Source organism: Cricetulus griseus (genome assembly GCF_003668045.3).
Source record: "Cricetulus griseus strain 17A/GY chromosome 1 unlocalized genomic scaffold, alternate assembly CriGri-PICRH-1.0 chr1_0, whole genome shotgun sequence".
In the NCBI taxonomy this organism is placed as follows: domain Eukaryota; kingdom Metazoa; phylum Chordata; class Mammalia; order Rodentia; family Cricetidae; genus Cricetulus; species Cricetulus griseus.
In genome coordinates this window covers 227,631,439-227,654,471 of record NW_023276806.1, presented here as the reverse complement: position 1 = coordinate 227,654,471, position 23,033 = coordinate 227,631,439, and the positions used below count along the sequence as shown (strand labels likewise).

The 23,033-nt window shown below is 41.2% G+C and overlaps 2 gene segments (V, D, J or C); both read left to right on the top strand.

Annotated features, from left to right (window-relative positions):
- Nucleotides 1-5,768: 5,768 nt before the first annotated feature.
- LOC113832606 lies at nucleotides 5,769-6,285 on the top strand. The segment is given in 2 exon segments: nucleotides 5,769-5,817; nucleotides 5,909-6,285. Coding segments are annotated over 2 exon segments (426 nt in total).
- A 4,154-nt stretch (nucleotides 6,286-10,439) lies between these two features.
- On the top strand, nucleotides 10,440-10,914 carry LOC103164131. The segment is given in 2 exon segments: nucleotides 10,440-10,485; nucleotides 10,607-10,914. Coding segments are annotated over 2 exon segments (354 nt in total).
- Nucleotides 10,915-23,033: the final 12,119 nt, after the last annotated feature.

The window sequence follows — 23,033 nt, the reverse complement described above, 5'->3', positions numbered from 1 at the left end:
CTGCCTGAGCATCAGCATTATGTACAAAGACATTCCTGTCTGTGCCCAGAAAGGAGTCAGGATGCAGCCAGTGAATTTGCTCAGGCCCTGAGAAGTGACAGGCCTTTCTCAGACACTTGTGGTTTCATAAATCTATGGTCTGTTTAGTGTTCACAGAATTTGTGCTAGACAAACATCACTTCATCTGTTCATGTATCTGAGGTGATAGAAGCAGTTTTCCTGGTTTTATATTCAATAACTATCTACTTGATGTCTCTTTTTCCAATGTATATTGTTTCCTGTTTCCTTATCCTTTGTTTTTGATCTGCTCCCTCACCTGGCTTCCCCATCTCAGGCATGGTGGTGTGCCATGATTTTTAACCCCTTTCCAAACAAGCCCAAGGAGTACACAATTTTGAAACAAGCATGTACTCTGATAAGAATAAAGGCATGCTTTTCTTGAATGTAGTTGTGCTGTCATGGTAAGGGAGAGGCTTCAAGACCTCTGTGATCTCCATGGAGGATACAGGGATGTTTTGTTTCCTGCCTTTAGTGCAAAGAGAAAGGGTCACTGGTTAGAGAATATGCAACCTTCAAGAGCAACGCATAGCCAACCGTGATAGAAGGAGCAACTCTCCTTATTCATTGATTGTATTCTTTCATTTCACATTTTGGGACATCTACTTTGCATGAGACATTTTCACAGAGAACATCAATTAGAAAAAAAGAAAAGAAAAAGAAAAAGAAAATTATTTGTGATCCCACAGACTGTGTATCCAAAGTAGTCTGTTTAATTTTCTACCTACCCCCTTTTAGACAAATTTTTATTTGCTAGTGATGGAAAGAAGATTTAAATAAGATCTACCATCTTAAGTGTTGCTAAGTGTGTAATGCAATGTTATATTGCATCTGGTCTATAATTTACAGCCAATCTCCAGACTTGTGCCTCCTGCATAAGTCCAACTTTGTCCCTCTCGTTAGCAACTCTCACCTGCCCCCAGCTGCCAGCCATTGGCAGCTGGCATTCTGCTCATTGTTTCTTCACATAAGTACTATCATGAAGTGTCTTTCTTGTTGTTGTTGTTTCTGTCTTTTGTCAATTAGCATAATGTTCTCCAATTCAGGGCTATAGTTGAAATGGAAAAAATATTCTTTATAATACTTCATAATATTCCTTAATATTATAGGCAGGCAGCATGTTTAAGGTATGGAACATTATGGCTTCTCTTATGAAAGCCACTCAACACACTGTTGCAAGGCCCATTACAGATCAGTTAGGATATTATGAGATAACTCAGAAACAAAAGACAAACACATCATTTATTGACAATTGACTTTATACCAAATAAATTCCTATTTATAAAATTTCAGCTAAGAAGTTCATGTAACGGAGAAAATGTTAAGAGGTAAGTCACATTATTGCTCTCATTTTATAGATAAAAATTGGCCTGTAAGTGTAATAATTTGACCACATCAAATAGGTGCACCGATGCAATTAAATTCCTGGCCTAAGTCCCATGCTTATAGCTCTATGTTACAATGTCTATTTCATGAAAAAGATACCTGTCTTCAAAATCAGAGTGCTACCCTTTCCAACCCTGTCATATCTTCTGGTAACTTTGAAATCATTAACAAAAACTGACTTGACTGAGAGTTAGCTATGGAGGGCAAAAAATCTGCTCATTGCCACATCTCACTCTTCCTCCCATCCCAACATGAGCTCACCAATGCAGGCCATAATTCTTAAGCTGTTCAACTGATATTTTCCACCTATAATTGAAGCCAATAGCATCCATCTACATCAGTCAGAAGTATCCAGTGGAACAGAACCAGCAGGATCTGTCTGTCTGTCTGTCTGTCTGTCTGTCTGTCTTTCTATCTGTTACCAATCATGTATCTATCCTTTCAATGACATTTTAAGGTATAGGCTAATGCAATGATGAAAGTCTCTAAATCCAGGTGAGCTGATCTGCTTGAGAGCAAGGGGGAGCTATTGTTCCAGTCTAAAAGCTGTCAGCTGTCTGGTATGTGCTTCTACCTCACCTGAGAGAGCAAGTCTTTCTGTTTTAGTCATATTCTGAAAGGCTACTTGGTTTGCTACACTAAATGGATTATTAGCTCAAAATCTACTTATTTAAATGTCAGTACTCGAAAACATCCACATATACTCTTCTAGAATGTCTGACAAAATCTTTTGGCTACTCATGGCTTGGCCAGGTTGATATATAAAATTAGCCATCACACCATCTTCACAAACATATAACACTTCAGTAGGCATAAAATACATAGTGCATGATATAAATCCAGATGTTTGGTTGCATTTGCTAATCAAAGACCGCCCTCATCATTATATATGTGCAAAAGCAGATGCAAACTCTCTTGTCTTGTCATTTTATAGTTGAAGAACTGGAAACCAAAGAAATAGAAATACATATATATGCCTGGTGAGTCATCACATGAACTAACTAGAGATGTTAACATATATCTCTATTCAGACATTTCAAAACTCCACTGACAAATAAATCACACATGATAGCTATTACCTATTGATGAACAGTCCAGTGATTTATTTTTAAAAAAAAGCTTGTTTTACATGTCAATCCCAGTTTCCTCTCCCTCTCCTCCTCCCCTGCCCCCACCTACCCCTATCTGCTCCTCAGGGAGGGTGAGGCTTTCATGGTGGGATCTTCAAAGTCTGTCATCATTTGGAGCAGGGCCTAGGCCCTTACCGGTGTGTCTAGGCTGAGAGAGTATCTCTCTATGTTGAATTGGCTCCCAAATTACATTCATATACTAGAGATGCATACTGACCCACTACCAGAGGCCCCATAGATTGCCCAGGCCTCCTCACTGACACTCACGTTCAGGGGGTCTGGATCAGTCCTATGCCGGTTTCCCAGCTATCAGTCTGTGGTCCATGAGCTCCCTCTTGTTCAGGTCAGCTGTTTCTGTGATTTTCTCCACCCTAGTCTTTACCCCTTTGCTCATCACTCCTCCCTCTCTGCAACTGGATTCCAGGAGTTCATCTCAGTGTTTATCTGTGGGTATCTGCTTCTGCTTCCATCAGCTACTGGATGAAGGCTCTAGGATAGCATATAAGGTAGTCATCAATCTCATTATCAGTGAAGGGCATTTAAGGTAGTCTCTCCACTATTGCTTAGATTGTTAGTTGGTGTCATCCTTGTAGATCTCTGGACATTTCCCTAGTGCCTGAATTCTCTTCAAACCTATAATGGCTCCCTCTATTATGGTATCTCTTATCTTGCTCTCCTCTATTCTTCCCCCAACTCAGTCTTCCTGCTCCCTCATGTCCTCATCACTCCTCCTCATCTCCCTTTCTCATTCTCCTAGCTCCCTCCCCCCTCCTCCGGTGCTCCCAATTACAATTAGCTCAGGAGATCGTGTCCCTTTCCCCTTCTCCATGGGACCATGTATGTCTCTCTTAGGGTCCTCCTTGTTTCCTAGCTTCTCTGGTGGTGTGGATTATAGGCTGGTAATCCTTTGCTCTATGTCTAAAATCTATATATGAGTGAGTACATACCATGTTTGTCTTTTTGTGACTGGGTTACTTCACTCAAAATGGTTTCTTCTAGTTCCATCCATTTGCCTTGAATTTCAAGATTCCATTGTTTTTTCCACTGAGTAGTACTCCATTGTGTAAATGTACCACATTTTCTTTACCCATTCTTTGGTTGAGGGGCATCTAGGTTGCTTCCAGGTTCTGGCTATTACAAATAATGCTGCTATGAACATAGTTGTTCAGATGTCCCTGTTGTTTGAATGTGCATCTTTTGGGTATATGCCTAAGAGTGGAATTGCTGGATCTTGTGGTAGACTGATTCCCATTTTCTTGAGGAGTCACCATACTGATTTCCAAAGTGGCTGTACAAGTTGGCACTCCCACCAGCAGTGGAGCAGTGTTCCCTTTTTCCACATCCTCTCCAGAATAAACTGTCATTGGTGTTTTTGATTTTCGCCGTTCTGATGGGACCAAGATGGTATCTCAGAGTTGTTTTGATTTGCATTTCCCTGTTGGCTAAGGATGTTGAGCACTTTCTTAAGTGTCTTTCAGCCATTTTAGATTCCTCTGTTGAGAATTGTCTATTTAGTTCTGTACCCCACTTTTTAATTGGATTGTTTGGTGTTTTGGTGACTAGCTTCTTGAGTTCTTTGTATATTTTGGAAATCAGCCTTCTGTCAGATGTGGGGTTGGTGAAGATCTTTTCCCATTCTGTGGGCTGCTGTTTTGTTGACTGTGTTCTTTGTTTTCGAAAGCTTCTCAGTTTCAGGAGGTCCTATTTATTAATTTTCAATATCATGCTGTGGTGAGATTAGTACATACATATGGGTGAGATTATATTGGGAAGGGATGGTTTTGCCTTCACTATGACTGAACAATTGTGATCTAGAAAACTCATCTTTAAAGCTATGTGATGGTGGCACGTGCCTTTCATTCCAGCACTCTGTGTGTGTGCAGGGGAGGGAGGGAGGCAGAGGCAGGCCGATCTCTGTGAGTTCAAGGCCTACCTGATCTATGAAGCTACACAGAGAAACCCTGTCTCAAAAAAAAAGAAAGAAAAGAAAAAAGAAAACTCTTCTTTATCCTCTGAATTTGACCTTCAGCACTATAGATGCTGAATGATGCCAGATGTGCTAGTGATGATCCAGGAGACCATCTCAAGGGACATGATGAACTGAATCTTAAACCAAGACTCCCACGGAATGGCCACAGAACTTACTTTCAGGATCTTTGGCCAAAAATCACCAAGAACCTGATTAAACAAATTCTAAAGTCTTTCTGAATTGTGAGCTCTTTGCCCAAAATATAGGGTTTTAATTTTTACAGATCCCCCTATTCATCAATTCATGACACCATCCTAAACAAGAGACAATTACCCATGGCATGTGCCTCTATTAAGAATATAGTACCTGTCCTGATCCTGGAATCTGTCATCTCTCCCAGGTCTTTCTCACACTTATGTCTCCATCTTTGCTACTGACAATAAATTTTTCTTATTATTTTCATTCAGTTTTTTTTCCACAGATGCCATTTTATAATGATGCTCTGACAGTTATTTCCTAAAGAGTTACTTTTAAGACAACATATGACAGGTCAACAGGTGTTTCCCACCACAGACAGGACTCTGTTATACTGGGTGCCCATCACAGAGCATGAAGAGAGGCCAGTCACCAGCATGGTGTGATCCCTGATGTGGTGTCATCTGGAGCATGGAAGTAAGTGCACTGGTTTTATACATAAAGATGGCCTGGATACAGTTGGCAAGCTTTCTGTTTGTCATACATTGACAAGAAATAGCACATAATTCCTTAAAGGCTGATGGGTTTCCCTCTTAGGTTTCAAAACTTGATATCAGAGAGATTTACTGCAGGTAGAGAATGTTAATTGCGTTCTGGCTAATTAAGGAAAGGCTGTGTGAGATACATGAGTCCAAATCCAGGAGGAAACCACAAGGGTGTTCCCTGTAATCCTTTGTTTGTTTGTTCCCTATAATTCTAGACCAGTGTATTAATGAGGAACTATATCTCAACAGGAATATAATACCCATGGACTCATGGGCTGCAATACACAAAAAAGTCAAGAGGTATTTGAGTTAGTTTGGACAATTGATTCTATTTAGCCTTGCATGGGCTTTTATTTTGGAGAGGATTCTCTGAGGAAGGGGTGTGGCCCTGGTGCGCGGCAGGGAGACTGAGAACTCAGAGTCATTTGCCCATGTCCCTTCTACAACAGAGATTCATCGGTCCCTCTGATTTGCTGAATCTAGGTCATGAAGCTCAGTTTACTATGCAGTGCAGCATTGTGCTTCCTGCAAGCAGGTGAGTTCTGGGCATGTCTCAGTGTTCATTTTAGGGACTGAGACGAAACCTTTCCATCACTGGGAGAGCACTCACTTCTCCTCTTCCACAGGTCCAGTAAGTGCTGGCATCAGTCAGACTCCCAGCTGGATGATCCTGAAGACAGGGCAACTTGTGTCAGTGAACTGTACTCAGCACTTGAAACATGACTGCATGTTCTGGTACCGACAGGATCCAGGGCTGGGACTGAGGCTAATCTACTACTCGTACGATGTCAGCAACACTGAAAAAGGAGATGTCTCTGAGGGGTACAGTGTCTCCAGATCAAACGCAGAGGACTTCTCCCTCACTCTGGAGTCAGCCACCCACTCCCAGACATCTGTGTACTTCTGTGCCAGCAGCTATACCACAGAGCTGTGTTCCTGCCTCTTCTCTGTACATAAAGATACAGGCAGAGAAGAGGCACTACCCCCACCTGGAATTCAATGACAAATTAGAATTCTCAGCACTGGAACCTTGGAGCTCTGAGTGTTCTAGGCACTGCAAACCCGGGCAGTGCAAACCTGTCTGTGCTCAGGGATATCTACTGGCAAGCTCAGGCAGGTTTGGACCACAACTTAGACTCAGAGATCTCCACTGATGCTTCTTTAATTCCTCTAATTCTGACTTTTCTGGTCTTTGTCTTGAGTCTGAGTATTCCTGGATGGAAAGTGGCTTGGAATTTGGAAAGGGATAATTGAAAAGTTGCTCGGTAGATTGAGGAACCAACAGTGGAAGCACCTTAAATTGTACTTTGCCCTGCCAGAAATGAAGTCTAACTCTGAGCAAGCACATCTCTTTGATTACTGGGCTATAGTGAGTGCTGGAATGTGGTACCACATTCTCTAGCCCCAGTGGCCAGAACAGAATAAAGGCTTTCTTAAGTGGCTGAATCCTAAGCCTTCTTACAGGCAATTTTCCCACAGGAATTTAGATAGACCAGAGACCCATCCAGAATGCCATCCGTGGAGTGCTCTTCCATTGAGACCACTTATGATACCAATACATCTACTAAATTTCCACCACAGTGATGATACAGAACCAGTTAGTTATCATGGGAAGATGGCATTTATTGCAGATCTCCTAGAGAAAGAGCTAGATTGAAAGGAAGAAGTTGGAGGTTAGTGAGGTGGCTGGCAGCCAGAGCTCTTGGCTTTCTGATGTAGATCCCAAGATGGAGACACAAGGGAGAGAAGGTTTAGAGTCTGCTCAGACATTCTGGGTATGAATTCTGAACTAAAACTGATAGTATCTTGAACAAGAATGGAAGAAACCAAGGGGCACTCACTCCTGAGTATCTGTTGAAGCCTCTGTGTTCAAATGATCTTTGATGCTCAACATCTGGGACCATCGCTAGATACAGAATATAGAGGCAAACGTCCTTTTGGCCTGTGGACACCATTGTATCTGTCACCATCTTACTGCTAGACTTTAGTGACCTTCTAAATACAATGGTAAACTGGTGGTTATTTTATTTTTTTTTCTAAATTGTACACAAATGTTTCATTACCAAGCATAATCTGAAAATGATGACAGCCTAGGTCAGTTGATTTAGCACCACTTAACACAAGGTGGCTTCTCCTGGACTGAGTTGTCACATCTGTCTCAACCCTGCTTTGGTCCGTAGGCTCCTCTTCTGAATGCACCTCTTTCCAAGTGATCTGTGACTGTAACTAGGGTGTTTCTGGTCTAGGTGTTGCTTTCACACCTGTGGAAGAAGTCCTCTTTGTATTCAGTCATGACTTTATTTCTTGCTTCTATCTTTTTGTCTAGCTCCCATGATGCTGGAGTCCACCAGGCAGGATTAACTCATGATTAATGCGACTGGTCAACCCAATCAAAGAAAAGCAGATGGATTCAAAGTAAGAAGACTCATTCTACTCCAACTCAGCCATGATTAAGTGGTAAATAGAGTATTTCTTGTTCTGCTGCCATAGTGTTCACAATGTAGAACTTGTCTTTGATCTTAGTTTTACCTACTTCCCAGTTATCCAGTCTGGGGTTCAGAATATATGAGAATTAATGAATTTGTTGAGAAACATTTACTTACTAAACAAACCTGGATGCATTTCTGTATGCAACCCAATTTGCCACTTTGCATAGAAATTTCCCATTAACATATGACCAGTTTCTGAATATAAATGTGTGTAAAACCTAGAAATATGGTTGAAGCATCCAGTCCATTTCTGAAATCTTTGAGTAGAACAGGTATTTAAAGATCTTATAACCATGACAACTGTTACAAAAGAAAACATTTAATTGGTATTGCTTAAAGTTTCAGAGGTTTCGCCCATTATCATCGTGGCAGGGCATGGTGGCATGCAGGCAGACTGGTTTGAGAGAGAGCAAAAGTGGTTGATGGTGTTCTAATTACTCACCTTTCCCCAGGAATTAAAAATGTATGCTAAATTTAATGGCAGTTACTTGATAAACACAAAAAAGATGGGAATAAGACTTCACTTCATTGCATAAGGTTGTAGGATATTTGGTTGCACTGTGTGAAGGTGTGTCTCTCTCTTTCCTTGCCTGTCTAAGATACCTTCTGATTGGTTTGATAAAGACCTGAACGTCCAATAACTAGCAGGAGAGGACAGTTGGGACTTCTGGGCAGAGATAGGAACTCTGGGAGGGTCTGAGTCAAGGAGATTTGACAGTGAGGTGTGGAGGAATTTGGACACACAATATGGAGAAGAGGGAGAGAGACTCGTGTCAGAATGTAGATTAATATAAATGCGTTAATTTAAGTTCTAAGAGCTAACTGGGAAAAAGCCTAAGCTAAAGCCAAGTTTTCATACTGAATAAGAAGTCTCAGTGTCATTATTTGGGAGCTGGCAGACCAAAGAAAGTCCGACTACACCATGTATTAAGCATTTTTTTCCATTTTATTTCAATTTCCCACTGCTCTTGCCATGAAGTCACACCGTAGCTCACTTTCTCTCACGCTTCAGTGCAGTCTCAATACCCCAAAGCAATAACTAGAAAGTGAATTTTTCAATCCTTGACTAAGACTTTCAGTTTGAAATAATGTCCTTGAGGTCTCTAACTTGAGAAGAAGGAATTAAAAATTGATGTCCTTATTTTTTTATATTTAGTTAGTGTATACTGCCAAATACTCTTTGTTACCAATACAATTATATTGTAACACAATTGTCTGCCCATCATAGGTGAAGCCAAGATGTATCTATGAGACCTAAATGTATAATGAGAGTTGATAATAAATACATTCTGGGTTTCTGCTTCTCCTCAAAGATAATCAGTGCTCTAAGATTGGAACTGCCTGTCACAGAGCCAGCCACCATTGTTGCACTCGTAAGCTGGTTAGAGAAATTCCAGTCCCCTCAAAATCCACCTATCATAAATTAGGGTGACTCTGTATACCAGATATCTTTCCTCAACAATGATGACTTTGGTAAGGAATTGTCCATGTCCTATTTTAATGATGTTATCCTCAAATAGTCCATATTTTGTTTTTCCTGTCTCCTGGGAGCAAATAAAGCCACAGCATGGGTGGCAAGTGCCTGTCCTTGGGGGTGATTCAAATTCTTTCTTTCTTAACTTTTTTTAACCTTGGCTACCTGGTCAGGGTAGCAGGGTAATCTCTCATTAATTTTCTGGTTTATACAGAGCACACAGCTTGCTTGTAAATACTGGACCATAATACAGTATATGGGTCGTGTCTGCTTTACATAGCTTGAAGCTCAGTTCTTACAGCACTGGGGAAGGTTTTTGTGTTTTAATTATATACAGAAATCATTTCTACTCTTCTGCTTGGTAAAATTTGTGACAGCCAAAGAAAAAGCAGTGAGCATCAAGCTATGTAAATCAGACACTGTCCATATCACACGTCAATTCCAGTGTCTTTTTTCCTAATATTTATACTGAGTAACAGTTCTTCTCATGCCTGTCTGTCTTAGTAAAAGAAAATTTTAAGGAAAACAAGCTCATACTGTATTGTAATTGTTGTGTACACAACAGTTAAACGAATGTGGGATAGATGCTAAACATGAAAATTCCAACAATTTGTCAGAACTAGAATTAGAGTTTGGATTGAAGTTTAATAAGATTGATCATTAAAAACCGTCCTATAATACTTTTGGAATTTCCTCCTGCTGATCAGTCACTCAGACACTTCCTTGGGTGATTGCAGGAAAAAATTCCTGTATTGGCCACAAGATGGCACTGAGCTCCACAGATCTCTAGAGAGACTCTGGGCAAACCGCAAAGGATGGGAGTGAAGACCAGTTTCAGTTACTAGTTTGCATCCAGCCATCTGAGAGGTGGGAGGGTGTCTCCAAACTTTAATGAGACCCACTGTTGGAGGACTTGGGCAGGGTAGCCTTGATGCCAAGACAGGTGCTGACAACGGACAAAGTCCCCAACTGGAAAAGGGAAACCACTGGAGTGTGGTTTACCCTCATTTCCTGGTACCTAAACTCATTTTTCCTGTTGTCTTTGCTGAGCAAGAGAGGCCTGTCTCAGAAGTTGCAAGAGGGTGGTGGCATTAGAGGCCCAACCATCACTCCCAAGAAGAAGAGGCTCAGAATTCTTGTCCTCAGTCCTGAGACCACAGCATTCAGCTGGGGTGATCCCTTCTCGGTGTAACCATGAGCCCCACATTGCTTTGTGTGATGCTTTGCCTGCTAAGAGCAGGTGAGTTGTGTGTTGTGTTGGAGAATTCTGCCATCGCTTTCCGTATCCTAGCTCCAAATCTTTCCTATCCCCACAAGGCACACGCTATTTCTTATTTGCCTTATGCTTCTTTCTCCAACAGACCTAACAGATGCTGGGATCACCCAGACACCGAGATACTGGATCACACAGACAGGAAGAAAGATGGTCCTGGGGTGCTCTCAGAATATGGGCCACTATTGGATGTTCTGGTACCGACAAGATGCAGGACAGGGATTTAGGCTGATCCATTACTCGGGAAGTGTTGGCAGCACTACTAAAGGCGATGTCCCGGAAGGGTACAGTGTCTCCAGAAACGAGAGCGACCATTTCCCCCTGACATTAGACTCAACCAGACCCAGCCAGACCTCCACGTACTTCTGTGCCAGCAGTGAACACAGCACTGCATAGCCAGGTGCTGCCTGTACAAGAAGGACAACTCCAAGTTGAGATGGGCCCTCCTTTGTCAGCCCCCGCCCCAAGCAAAGGCAAGGTCTGAATTCCTGAAGCTCTTCCCAGCAATGGAATCTCACCCAGAGGGACCTTGTGCAGTATGAATCTTAGTATGAACTGAGGTCCAATATGTATGTAAACAAAACTGATATTGGATATTACCTTTTCCAATTTGGAGTCTTCTAGTAACCAAGTGGAGGGGATAGTAGCTTCCAACATGACATTTGTATTTTGTTTTCTTTGCAAAAGAAATTTACAAATCAACAAATCTCAAGCTGGAGAGTCACTGAAGAGAAAACAGACTAAGGATCTAAAGCCCCAGGGAGGCAGAACGCTGTTTTTAGTCTTATTCAGGTAGACCCAGACAGGAAACTAATACTTAATTTCTTTGTCTTGGATTAAAATATGTGAACACTTTGATGTTTTTCCTTGTGAATATTGAGTAAGCACTCTCCCCCAAGTTTGCATTACTCCTTAGCACCTGCAGGGAAGAATCCACACCCAGAGCAAGGTCTCAATTTGGAAACTATGAGTTCCAAAGCCATGAGGTTCCTAGCTGGACTTTATAGAAAACGCAAACCCATGTGTCTATACTGTGCCCAAATATGACTCTAAAGCTGCCACAGGAATGAACTGGCTCACCAAATAGCCTGCAGATAAAGAGAGGATCAGGCTGCTTACCTTGCAAAAATTCAGTTCCCAATTGGCCAGTGCACTGATAGAGAAGTGATGATTTACAGGTTTATAAATTATGCTATTTACAGCCATTTATAAACTATTTCAACAGACTTTGAGTTGTGTTTACATTTTTTGCTTGTATTCAGCTTTCATCCAGAAATCAATACTTTGTTCTTGCTAGCAAAATTTGTCAGTCTAGCTTACTCTGATGTCAGATCTGGTTGTCTATATTTCAGTCACGAAACACTTCAAATTCTCAATATTTTGTGCAAATACATGTGTTCAGGGATTTACTTTTGTCTGATGGATTTGAAATTGCATTATGTAAAATAACAGCACATATTTGCATGGGACTCCTTCTTTTATGGAATTTTGAAATTCTCTTTTAAATAATACCTTATTAAGGTATAATGGGAAATAAAAGGCTCAAACTGATCCATGGCTAACTGGTAAACTCATATATCAGTTTAATTATAACTAAAAAGAAAATGAAACTTTCTTTATCCCTTTTCCAACAAATTTTTCTTTGAGAGGTGATGGGGAAGTCCTTCTGTGTATATGCTTGTCTTACTGGTTGATAAATAAAGCACTGTTGGCCAATAGGGAAGCAGGATAGGTGGAACTAGGAAGTCAAGGAGGATTCTGGGAAATGTAGTAAAGAGTGGAGAGTTGCCATGTGATCCCAGAGAGAGGGGTCCCACATGTCAGGCGTCCTTGGTAAGATAAGTCCTTATAAAAATATATAGATTAATAGTTATGGGTTAGTAATTAAGTCAGAGCTAGCCACTAAGAAACCATAGTCAAAGGCCAACAGCTTTATAATTAGTATGTCTTGTGTGCTATTTGGGATTGACAACACTGGGACCAGGCCTGCGGGACGAATTTATCGTAACCTTATGGCGCCCTCAACATGCGGCAAGAATTTCCACATAAATCTAACAAAAGCTTAAAAGGGATTTTAGAAACAAAAGAACAGAGACAGGCACCGCTTCTTGGTAGCTGCGTTTTCTCAGGTGGGCTCTGTTTTGCTAGAGACAAACAGAGACTCGAGAGGCTCCTTTAAGGGAGGAGCCTTTCCTGACTCAGCATGGGGGGGGGCACAAGGCTCTTTTAAGAGGCCCTGCTAATAATTGAAGATAATTTGACTTCTATTACCACTGTTTGATTTGTATCCATTTTTGAACATCTTTGAAATGAATTATATTTATTTTTATTTGACACATTCCTTCAAAATTAACATTTTAAAACTACATTCACTTTGTGTTCATACGTCATTTATTTAGTCTGTTTCTACATGATGCTCCTTTGTATTACATTATAATGTACTTACCTCGTTATGGAAATATATACTCGTCACCCAAGTTCTCATCTATCATGGGAAGCGAAGCTTCTTGGAGCTCTATTGTATCATTCTTTGTGAATGCACATCTATTTCACTTGGACATAGATCTCAGAGGAGAATTATTGACTCATAAGCCACATGAATATTTAGACATATTAAAAACATGTCAAAAGTTTTCCAAAGTAGCTTTCTGAATGATAATCCTGAAATCTTGGCAGTCTCTGGCTCCACGTTCTCATCAGCATTTGGTGCTCTTAGTCCTGTTGGCTGCCGATTAGGTTAGAGCTGGTCTCTCCCTCACATTTCTCTGATCAATAAGGATATTTACTCCATTTTATTTTTAATTATGTATATGTGTGTGTCTACCTGTGGGTATGTGCACAGGAGTCTAGGTTCCCTGGCGTCCAGAAGACTATGTCAGATCCCCTGAATATCAAGTTATAGGTGCTGAAAACCATCTAATACAGGTGCTGACTGAGAACCAAATTGGGGTCCTATACAAGGTCAGTACATATTTTGAATCCTGAGCCATCACTTCAGCCAACAAATGTTTTCTCTTTTTGCACATTGGGTCTCTCTCTCTCTCTCTCTCTCTCTCTCTCTCTCTCTCTCTCTCTCTCTGTGTGTGTGTGTGTGTGTGTGTGTGTGTGTGTTCTGCATATGGAAGCTTCAGGTCAACCATGGATAACATTCCTCAGGAAATCATCCACCTTGTTTGATCAGCCTTTCACTGGCCTGGAATGTGTGAAGGGGCTAGGCTGTGGAGATCCTCTTGTCTCTCCTCCCTACAATTCCAGCGCTACAGCAGCATTACAGGCATGGGTGGTTTTACACAGATACAGGGGATTTGATCTCCCTTCTGTTCATAACTGTTCTTTCTTTTCCTTGGGGCCCAGCTTGGGACACATCACTGCGGGTGGGACGATGTCCCCCTAAGAGGACCTTTGCATACAGTGTCACTGTTTCCATGTTTACTCTACATAAGAAGCAAGCACAGTCTCCCCCAGACCTCCCTAGGGGACGTAGATGAGGATGAATAACATACTAAGGAATCCCTTTGAAGTCTATGGCCCCTAGGCCATAGTGTTTATTTTCATGTTGCAGAGTTCTTAGCATTTATGCTGGCTCACTTAGCAATGCTAATTGAGAACCGCTAGAACTTTCCTTACTGCTAATTGCAGAACAGTAGAAACCTTATTACTTCTAATTGCAGACAGAGTATTTTCCACTTTTTTCTTTTCTTTCTTTCTTTTTTTAGATTTATTTATTATGTATACAGTGATAGTGTTCTGCCTTCGTGTCTGTCTGACTACCAGACCAGAAGAGGGCACCAGATCTCATTACAGATGGTTGTGAGCCACCATGTGGCTGCTGGGAATTGAACTCAGGACCTCTGGCTGCTGAGCCATCTTTCCAGCTCCACTTTTCACTTTTCTCAAAGGGAAAAAATAGATTCTCCAATGATTATTTTGGCCGTTTTAGTCCAGTCTTTTAGTCAAAGTGTTGGTATAACTGAGGATGAAGAATGGAGAAGTTGTTTACAAATGTGTGGCAGGGTTAAGGGGAAATGACAAAGGAAGGAAGCCTCAGGGATAGGTGGGTGGCTCTTTCTTACATAAAGCCCAAAAGGCAGTGGGTTTCAATCCTCAGGGCATGGCACATTTGGAAAAGAGAAGAATAGCCACTAAGCAGTGTATTCTAGAAAGGAGCCAAAGGACATGTCTTAAAAACAGGACAGTTGGTTGTTTGGCATCCTCTTTCCTCCTCACATCACTGTCCATCTCTGAAGGCAGGATGGTTCAAGAAGGATGACCTGAAAGGGTATGTGATGCTGTCCCTGCAGGCTTCAGGGAGTAAACCCCATTTAGCCAGTTCCGAGTAATAAGCCAATAAAGCTGCAGAGTGATTTGGGAGAAATCTTACTCCTAATCATTTATTACCAACCCAGGTTTCCTTTGCATTTGACAGAGCAGCATCGCTTACCCTGTAATGTAAAGGTAAAAGATGCTGCTTCAGAAAGGAAAACATACAACAAACACAAACAAAAAACAACAACAAAAACCCCCCAAACCAAAACAAAACACAAACCATGGTTAGAATCCCAAATCGTGAAGATAACATGTGGAAGTCCAGGGAGAGCTGGGAGAATAGGCTCCAATCACAGCTTGTTTGCCATCAGCTGAGTATGTGGAGAGGGGGGAGCTGGGGACCTGCATATTCTGAGCAGGACCACAGGAAGCCGTGACATGATGGTAAGACAGCGACAGTGACATCATATGGTAAGCCTTGAATCAGGGAAAACAATGCTGGCCAAGAATTCAGTTCTTACCCAAGAGCACCAATCCCATACGCAGAAGCAGCTGCCAGCATAGACCAATTAGTAACTACATTTACACAGCTCCTCCAGTTCTTTCTTGGGTTTTGTAGAAATGTGCCAAGAGGAAAAGGAAACTTCCCTGAGTGACTCCCAGTTCAGCTGTTTCTCTGACTATAACTAAACTGAAGGTGAGCACCTCTGTATTCAAGGCCTCAGCCCTTTTCTCTGTGACAGCATCGTGACACATCCCTGAAGACCAACTTATGTTTTGTGCACAAACCTCCTGCTTTTGCCATTATGGAGAGAAGAACATTCTGGTTTGACTCTTTCAAGGGATGCTATCAGTTGCTGCAAAGACACTTCAGTGTCTTGCTCAGCCCAGAGCATTTCCAAACAACCAACCAAGTGTTTGGAAACTCAAAAGCAACCAAGAAGGCCAAGTTCATGTGTGCATGTGCTGAAGAGTTCCACTACTCTACCAGCATTTTCTTGGAGTTTGGTCAGTCCTGGTTAACTTCATTAGAACAGTGATTCCTCAATGTATGTTTCATTCTTGATATACATGTCCTAAATCAAATGCTTGGAGGTTCTCCTTTGTAGATAAGGCTCAAGGACAGCAAACAAACCTTCAATGCCTCGTAGTTTATAAGAACCAGACCTGAGGAATGTTTCTCATCTTACAAATACAGAGTCTTTTTCATATTTCAAGTGTTCCACTACAATCCTCTGTGTCTTAATCAGTAAGATGGAGCTCCAGGCTTGTCCTTTTGTGCCAGCTGGTTGACAGAAGACAACTCAGGCATTGGTATCAGTCTTTATTATCATGTCTTCTTGGGAAATTTTGATGAATGTATAAATCCACATGAGTTCTTAATTATCTTTTTATACTTGTGAGTTTTCCTACTTTGTAGTTTATGGTGCACATTGATGTACAAGAGTTTAACACAACTGAGATCACATTTTGTTGTGTGTGTGCCTCATTTGAATAATCTCCTTCCTCAGGTAAATGCCTGATATTTTATGAATTCATGCTAATAGGATTTAAATTATATCCTACAAAATTAAGAAAAATATCTAAAATACAAAGAAAGAGATCTTGGAATAGGAAAGAGTAAGATATGTACAGTGTAGCTACAGCCTATTAAAAAAAGAGTCCCTCTGACAGAGGAACCAGTATTCATCCCTAGTGCACAAATGGACTTTGAGAGCCTGTTCCCTATGGAGGGATACTCTCTCAGCCTAGATACACCAGGGAGGGCCTAGGGCCTCCCCCAAATGATGTGACAGACTTTGAAGATCCCCCATGGAAGGGCTCGCCCTCCCTGGTGAGTGGATGTGGGGTGGGAGGGGGGCCAGTGGGGGACATGGGAGGGTGGGAGGAGAGGGAACTGTGATTGATACGTAAAATAAGATTGTTTCTAAATTAAATTTAAAAGAACGGTCCCTTGGGTTTGAAAACCTGGCATGCCTGTAGTGACATAGATGTGGGATTAGTGATGGTCTGTAAAGACCATGTGACTGAAAGCTATGACAGAAAGTTGAAGAGTTCTAAACAGTGGAGTCAGGGCGAAAGGCAAAACACTGACAGTGCATACTGACTCTGTTGAGCAGGAACTACTCTTCTAATACACAAACTTAACAGAACCCCTTCTCTCTCCGATCCCTGTTCTTCCTCAAACCTGTCATACACAGCAGGATCTTTTCTCATAGGGTTGTTGGGTCCTTTAAAACCTCTCTCTAGGATCCCAGAGCTCTCACGTAACCTTTTCTTGCATAGTATCTCGAAAGCCAATTCCCCTCCATCATCTAGACTGCACAGAGACTAGAATGACCCAGACCACAAGTTACAAGACAAAGAGACAAGGACAGAAAGTGACAGAGTTTCAACAGAAGCTGAAATTGAGCTACATCATCTACAATAGCACACAGGTGAGAAACCCCTCCTGGGTCTCTGACTTCCTGTCAAATTCAGAGATTTCATCCTAAAATGACCAGTGCCCCCCCCCCAGATCTCTTTATCTTCTTATTTCCAAAGTCATCCCCCCGTCACTCCCTCTGCACGCAAGCTCATGGGAAAAAAAGTATAGGAGACCTTGTCTTTATGAGGTTATGCAATAGTTACTTTTCTGTTGATTTGATAAGAAACCATGGCCAAGGCAACTTACTGAAAGCAAGGGTTTATTTGACTTAGAGTTCCAGAGGGGTAAGTGTCTGTCTCGATGGAGAACGATGGCAGTAAGCACAGACATGGCTAGAGCAGAGGTTGAGAGCTCACCCCTTCCTTGAAGGTGTAGAAAGCACACTACCATGTCAGAGGCTTTGAAACCTCAAAGCCCATCCTCTGTGACATATTTCCTCTGGCAAGGCCGAGGCTCCTGAACTTATCCAAATAAAATCATCAACTAAAGACCAAGTATTCAAATAGCTGAGTCTATGGAACATATCTAATTCAAATTACCTTAGTCCCTGAGTCAGCCAAAGGAAAGGAATACGCCATAGCAAACTCCCCAACTTCCTGGGCTTGGGTCCTTGAACTGGGTGCAGTCCTTTACATAAAAAACTTCTCTGCACCAGGTTCTGCCCTGTGGTGCCTGTGAATGCAAGCTTCACTTCTATGTCTCTCTCTGCAACTCCTTCATTTGAGCTGCCTCAGCTAGAACCTTCACAGGTGTCCAAAGAGCAGGAAGGTTTTTGAAAATGCGTAATACAGACATCAATGACTCAGATCTGCATTCTCCTTCTCCATTGTTTCTTCATCATCCCAATGTCCCCACTCCTGCTCATCTCAGTCTTGCTTCGCTCATTTGTGTCTGAGATGCTGCCCCCCCAACTCCTTGCACACTCACCTTCATTTCAAACAAGGACACTTGAGTCCATTCATCTTCTGAACTACTCTCCTCCAAACAAAAGGCTCTGCCTCTTCCAAATCAGTATTTTTCTCTGTCAACAAGTGCCCCCCACCACCACCCCCAATTCCCAGCACCCCTTCCTCAAGGAAGTGATCCTTTAACCATTTGATTGGGCCACATCTCCTCATATGGCAGACTCTCATTATTGTGACTTAGCACAGTCACTATCTTACATGGATTTGTTGATCAAGAGAAGCTTGTTTTGTTCTCTGGTCTGAAAAGCTCATCTTTGTAGGCATGGTGGCTTGGCTCCACTTTTATTGCCTGTTCTAAGAGCAGTTCTAATGGCCAATATTTGAATAAAGAATTATAAGGAAACCATCTTTAGATTCCCATTTGGCCATTCCAGAAATCCAGTCATATAACTTGGGAAATCTCTATCATGGGTTATTTTTGGATCGTACTCCTTTCTGCATGTCTGAGCTTCATATCCACTCTCTACCATCCTGGGCTTGTTTATTCTTTCAAGTCTCTGCCCCCAGTAAGTTACCTACATTTTGGAGTCTTTCAGAGACAGGGTAGCAAGTGTCTAGTAGAATCAGTATCAACACCAGAATTAAAAAGTGTTGGAGAAAACAGATAGCATCTCCAGTTTTCTTGAGACAAAGATACCTCTGGGTGACTTTGAGGATAAGAGGCCGGACACTCTCCCTCATGGATGTGCATTTCTAGGTGTTTGGATGCCCAAGTAGGATTATGTTTTATCTGCTTCCTCATCTCAACCCCTGCTGTAGTACAAAGTACTGGTTAAAGTTCTACGCTTATTTCCTCTTCTTCACAACTATGAAGAGCCAATTATGACGATAGAGAGTTTGCTTATAGCATGCAAGTCACACATGCTCTTGTAAAATCATGAGAATCCTTTGGGGTTGAGATAACCACCCAATTCAGACCAAGGGTAAATTAAAACACAAGCTTTGTCTGAAGATTCATAGTCAATCTTTGAAGACTCACATAATTTAATGTCTTGAGGCAGAGAGGACCAAAAATAAATGACTTATTTTAGAAACAAACTTTAAAAGGTTTCTTCCTTAGGGACAATATCTCTTCCCATGCGCTTGCTGAAGTCACACTTGAGAAAGTTATGATCTACTGATGAACTCTGGAATGATATTGTGGTTGATCTGACCTGAATCATAAACAAAACTGAGTCTTTCCAAATGCCAGAGAGATGCTTAAAAGTAAAATTAATAAAAAATTATATGATGAACTTGATTCAGATTTAAGACTGTAGGCACTAGATGGTGCTCATGTACTTTCCCTTTTAAATTCAGAATTATTCAGATTCTTTGAGAATAAGGTGTGGGAGCCCTGATTTTCATATGGTAATTAGGTTTTAGAGGTTGAAGCCAAATTAGTCATAATCAACAAAATAAACAAACCTATCAAGCGTATCAAATTCCTTGGTGACCCACTCTTAGTCAGAGGCCAACCATGTCACAAGAAGCTTGTCCCCTTTCATGCATTACATTAAAGACATGAACCTTTTTAGTTGTCCCACAGCCAGAGATTTTCTGCACTTTTCTTATTTAGAAATTGTAAACGATGCAACCTGATGAAAAAATATGAATTTCATGTTTTTATGTGGTTAAAATAAGTTTTAATATAAAATTCAGTGATGTGTAAATAAAATGTGACTGATATCCTTGTACTTGTTGATCTAATCCTACCTTTGATTAGTAATCAATTCTACCACTTCAGTGTTTTGTAACAACCTCTTTTCTCTATAAGCATGTATCTCTGTGTAGTAACTTCATGTGTATATTTTCCTGATCTATTTTTATATATAGTATAATATATATCCAATCTAATATATATATATATGAGAGAATGAGAGTAAGACAGACAGACAGATGGTTACAGAAGAGAGAGTGAGAAGGAGAGAGAGAGAACATTTAATTTGCTGTCTCCTATTCTATAATGGGAAGACAGGTATAATTCTAATGTCATAATTATCTTGACATCATTGCTGAATGATTTTTTTTAAGTTCTGCCAGATTTTTCTTCAACTGTCTGAACAACTTTGTTGTGCTTGCAGCTTTTCTTGTCTTCAGCATCTAGCTGATGAACTCGGTTCTGTCATTCATAATCCTAGCACATCTGAGAGCCCCAATCATACCCTTCCCACCGTATGGCAGGAATGGAGGAAAGGACAGTCATGCAACCCTCTGGAACCAGCTTAGTGTTTCAGTTAATGCTTGCAGAGTGTCGTGAATGGGAGTTATCTTTGCTTTGTAAAAAGACTAATGTCTGTATTCAGATTGAATAAATGATAGCTCCCTATGATCTGTGACAGTCTGGTTACTTCTAGGTGTAATGGTATCATAGGAACCACAGGGTCATTGGAGTAGAAGAGGGAGAAGTCTGAGACTATTGTGTTGTCAGTTTTCAGAACAGGGACTGCAAATAGAGGGTGCCCTGTACCTGTCTTCATGGGAGGTAAACTATCTTGATATTGGCAGTGAGAAGGGACTACATGCATTTTTTCTTAGTCTGTCATGAGAGATTATATTTGAGAAAACTACTTCTGTTATTAGATGTAGACGAGATACAGATGTGGCCCATCTAAGAAAAGAGCTCTGTGAGGAGTCCTCATTAAAATTAAAATGGGGGAATTGAAGCTGTAGCTTCTCTCTCCTCTCTCTCTATACACAGGTTAGTATGCATGCATGTATTTATGTGTCTATTATATATTTGTGTAGATATATCCACACGCATATACATATTTTCTTAGTGTGTTTTCTATTTCTGTGATAAACAACCATGACTAAAAGTAATTTAGGAAGGAAAGGATTTATTTGGTTTACAGATTACAGTCCATCAGTGAGAGGAAAAAGTTAGGGCAGGAACCAGGAGGCAGGAACTGAAGCAGAGGCAATAGAAGAACACTAATCACTGGTTTGCCACCCACAGCCTTTTCTCCTCTTCTATTTAACTCAAGACTACTTTCCCAGGGATGGCAACACTCTCGGTAAGTTGGGGTCTCCAATACCAATCATTAGCCAAGTAAATGACCAAGAGGTTTGCTTATAGGCCAATCTGATGGAAGCATCTCATTGGAGGTTGTCTCTTCCTGGACAACTATAGCTTTTGTCAAGCTCACAAAAAATCAAACCAAACAAAAAAAAGTATATATAACCAAACCAAACCATAACAAAAACTATCAGAATAAGGAAAATAGTTGTAGTGAGAACTCATCGAACACACATACACACACACACACACACACACACACAAAGGAGGGGAGGAACCTTCTTTGGATAGATTGGAAAGGAAGCACAGGGATGAAGAGCAAAAGAGAAGCAGTTGAGAACTCAACAAGGTGACCTCGGGACTCACAAAACCACAAACTAAGCTGTTTCAACTCTGTGAAATAACCCTCCTCTTCTATCCACTGGTTCAGTTTAATGGCTGAAGCATAGACACATAGACCCTAGAAAGGGATTTCTGTGGAAATCCAGGACACTTAGTGCCATTAAAAGCCAAGTAGAAGCTTACTTTACAAAGTGTTTCTGGAAATGGAAATGAGGTTACTCTTAAGAACTTTCCAACTTAATATCTACTAGTTTGACACCTGCATAGCAAGGGAAGAGGTGATGGCCTCGGTAGTGGTAGGTGTGAGCCACCAAGTGGAGAGTGTTCTCTATGCTCTACCATGTCCCGAGTGTGACATGGAGTTCTCTGAAGACTGGCTCCCACTTTCCTTTACCTTCTGTAATCCCAAACATAACCTTTCTATCATTATAGAAGTGTGGAGATGAGAACCAGGAGAACTCAAAACTTTCTACCTCCTCAGTACATAGAGGGATTTAGAGGAATCACCTTGATGATGGAGATAGGGCCCACTGACACTAAACAGGTTATAATGAGCTTAGAAAACGAACACAGAGAAAACCCGGAGAAGGCACACTAGTGGAACTGATAGGTTTTTTTTGTTTTGTTTTGTTTTGTTTTTTTTTCCCAGAAGATGGTGGAAATGCTTCGCCTTCAGTTCTGATGTGGTGGTGCTCTAGAGATAAAATCAACTTGACTTTCGTTATTGACAGTGCTCAGAATAGCAGACATCAGACATTGTGAGTGATCCCCTCTAGAGAGTGTAGAATAACAATTGTAGAAAAATAATTCAACAATAGACTGGCAGGGAATCTCTTCCTATGATATGTAATATTAAGGTTATTCTCTTGACTGGGGATGTAAGATATATTCCTGAGTATGAAAAGGGCAAAATCCAAAAAAAAAAAAAAAAAGTGATAGGAGGTAGGAGGAAACAGTAGGGCCAACCGATGAGATGAATCTTTCAGATCTATTTGTGTCTTGAAAGTTTGACAACAGCAGAATGAAAGTCTTCTTGTCACAGCTAGATAAAATAGGATGCAGGGTGTGGGGAAGGGTGTGGAATCATGCCTGCCTGTATGAGATAAGCACTTTCACAAAGACTTCTGAAGGCTTCAAAGAGAGTTCTCTGTCTCCACCCACTCTGTGCTGTACAGACCTCCCTCCCACATATGCACAGATTTCTACAGCAAAGTTTATCTTTAGCATTCTGTAAGACTTCACCAGTTCAGACACGAATCTGAGCAGAACACTTGTCCAGCCACAACACTTACCACTCTAGCATTGGGTTTCCAAGATCAATGAACTTTGTATTAAAGCCGCTTAAGGAATTTCCTTCCTTTATGCCTTTGAAACCTCCCTGTGTCTCGACCTCCTTAAATAATGCCCATCACTTATAGCAGTTTTCACAGTATGGAAGCATTGGAAGAGGAGTATGAGCACACTATAACTATCAGATAGTTCTTGCTGCTCTTTAGAAGACACCTTGCTGACTGTT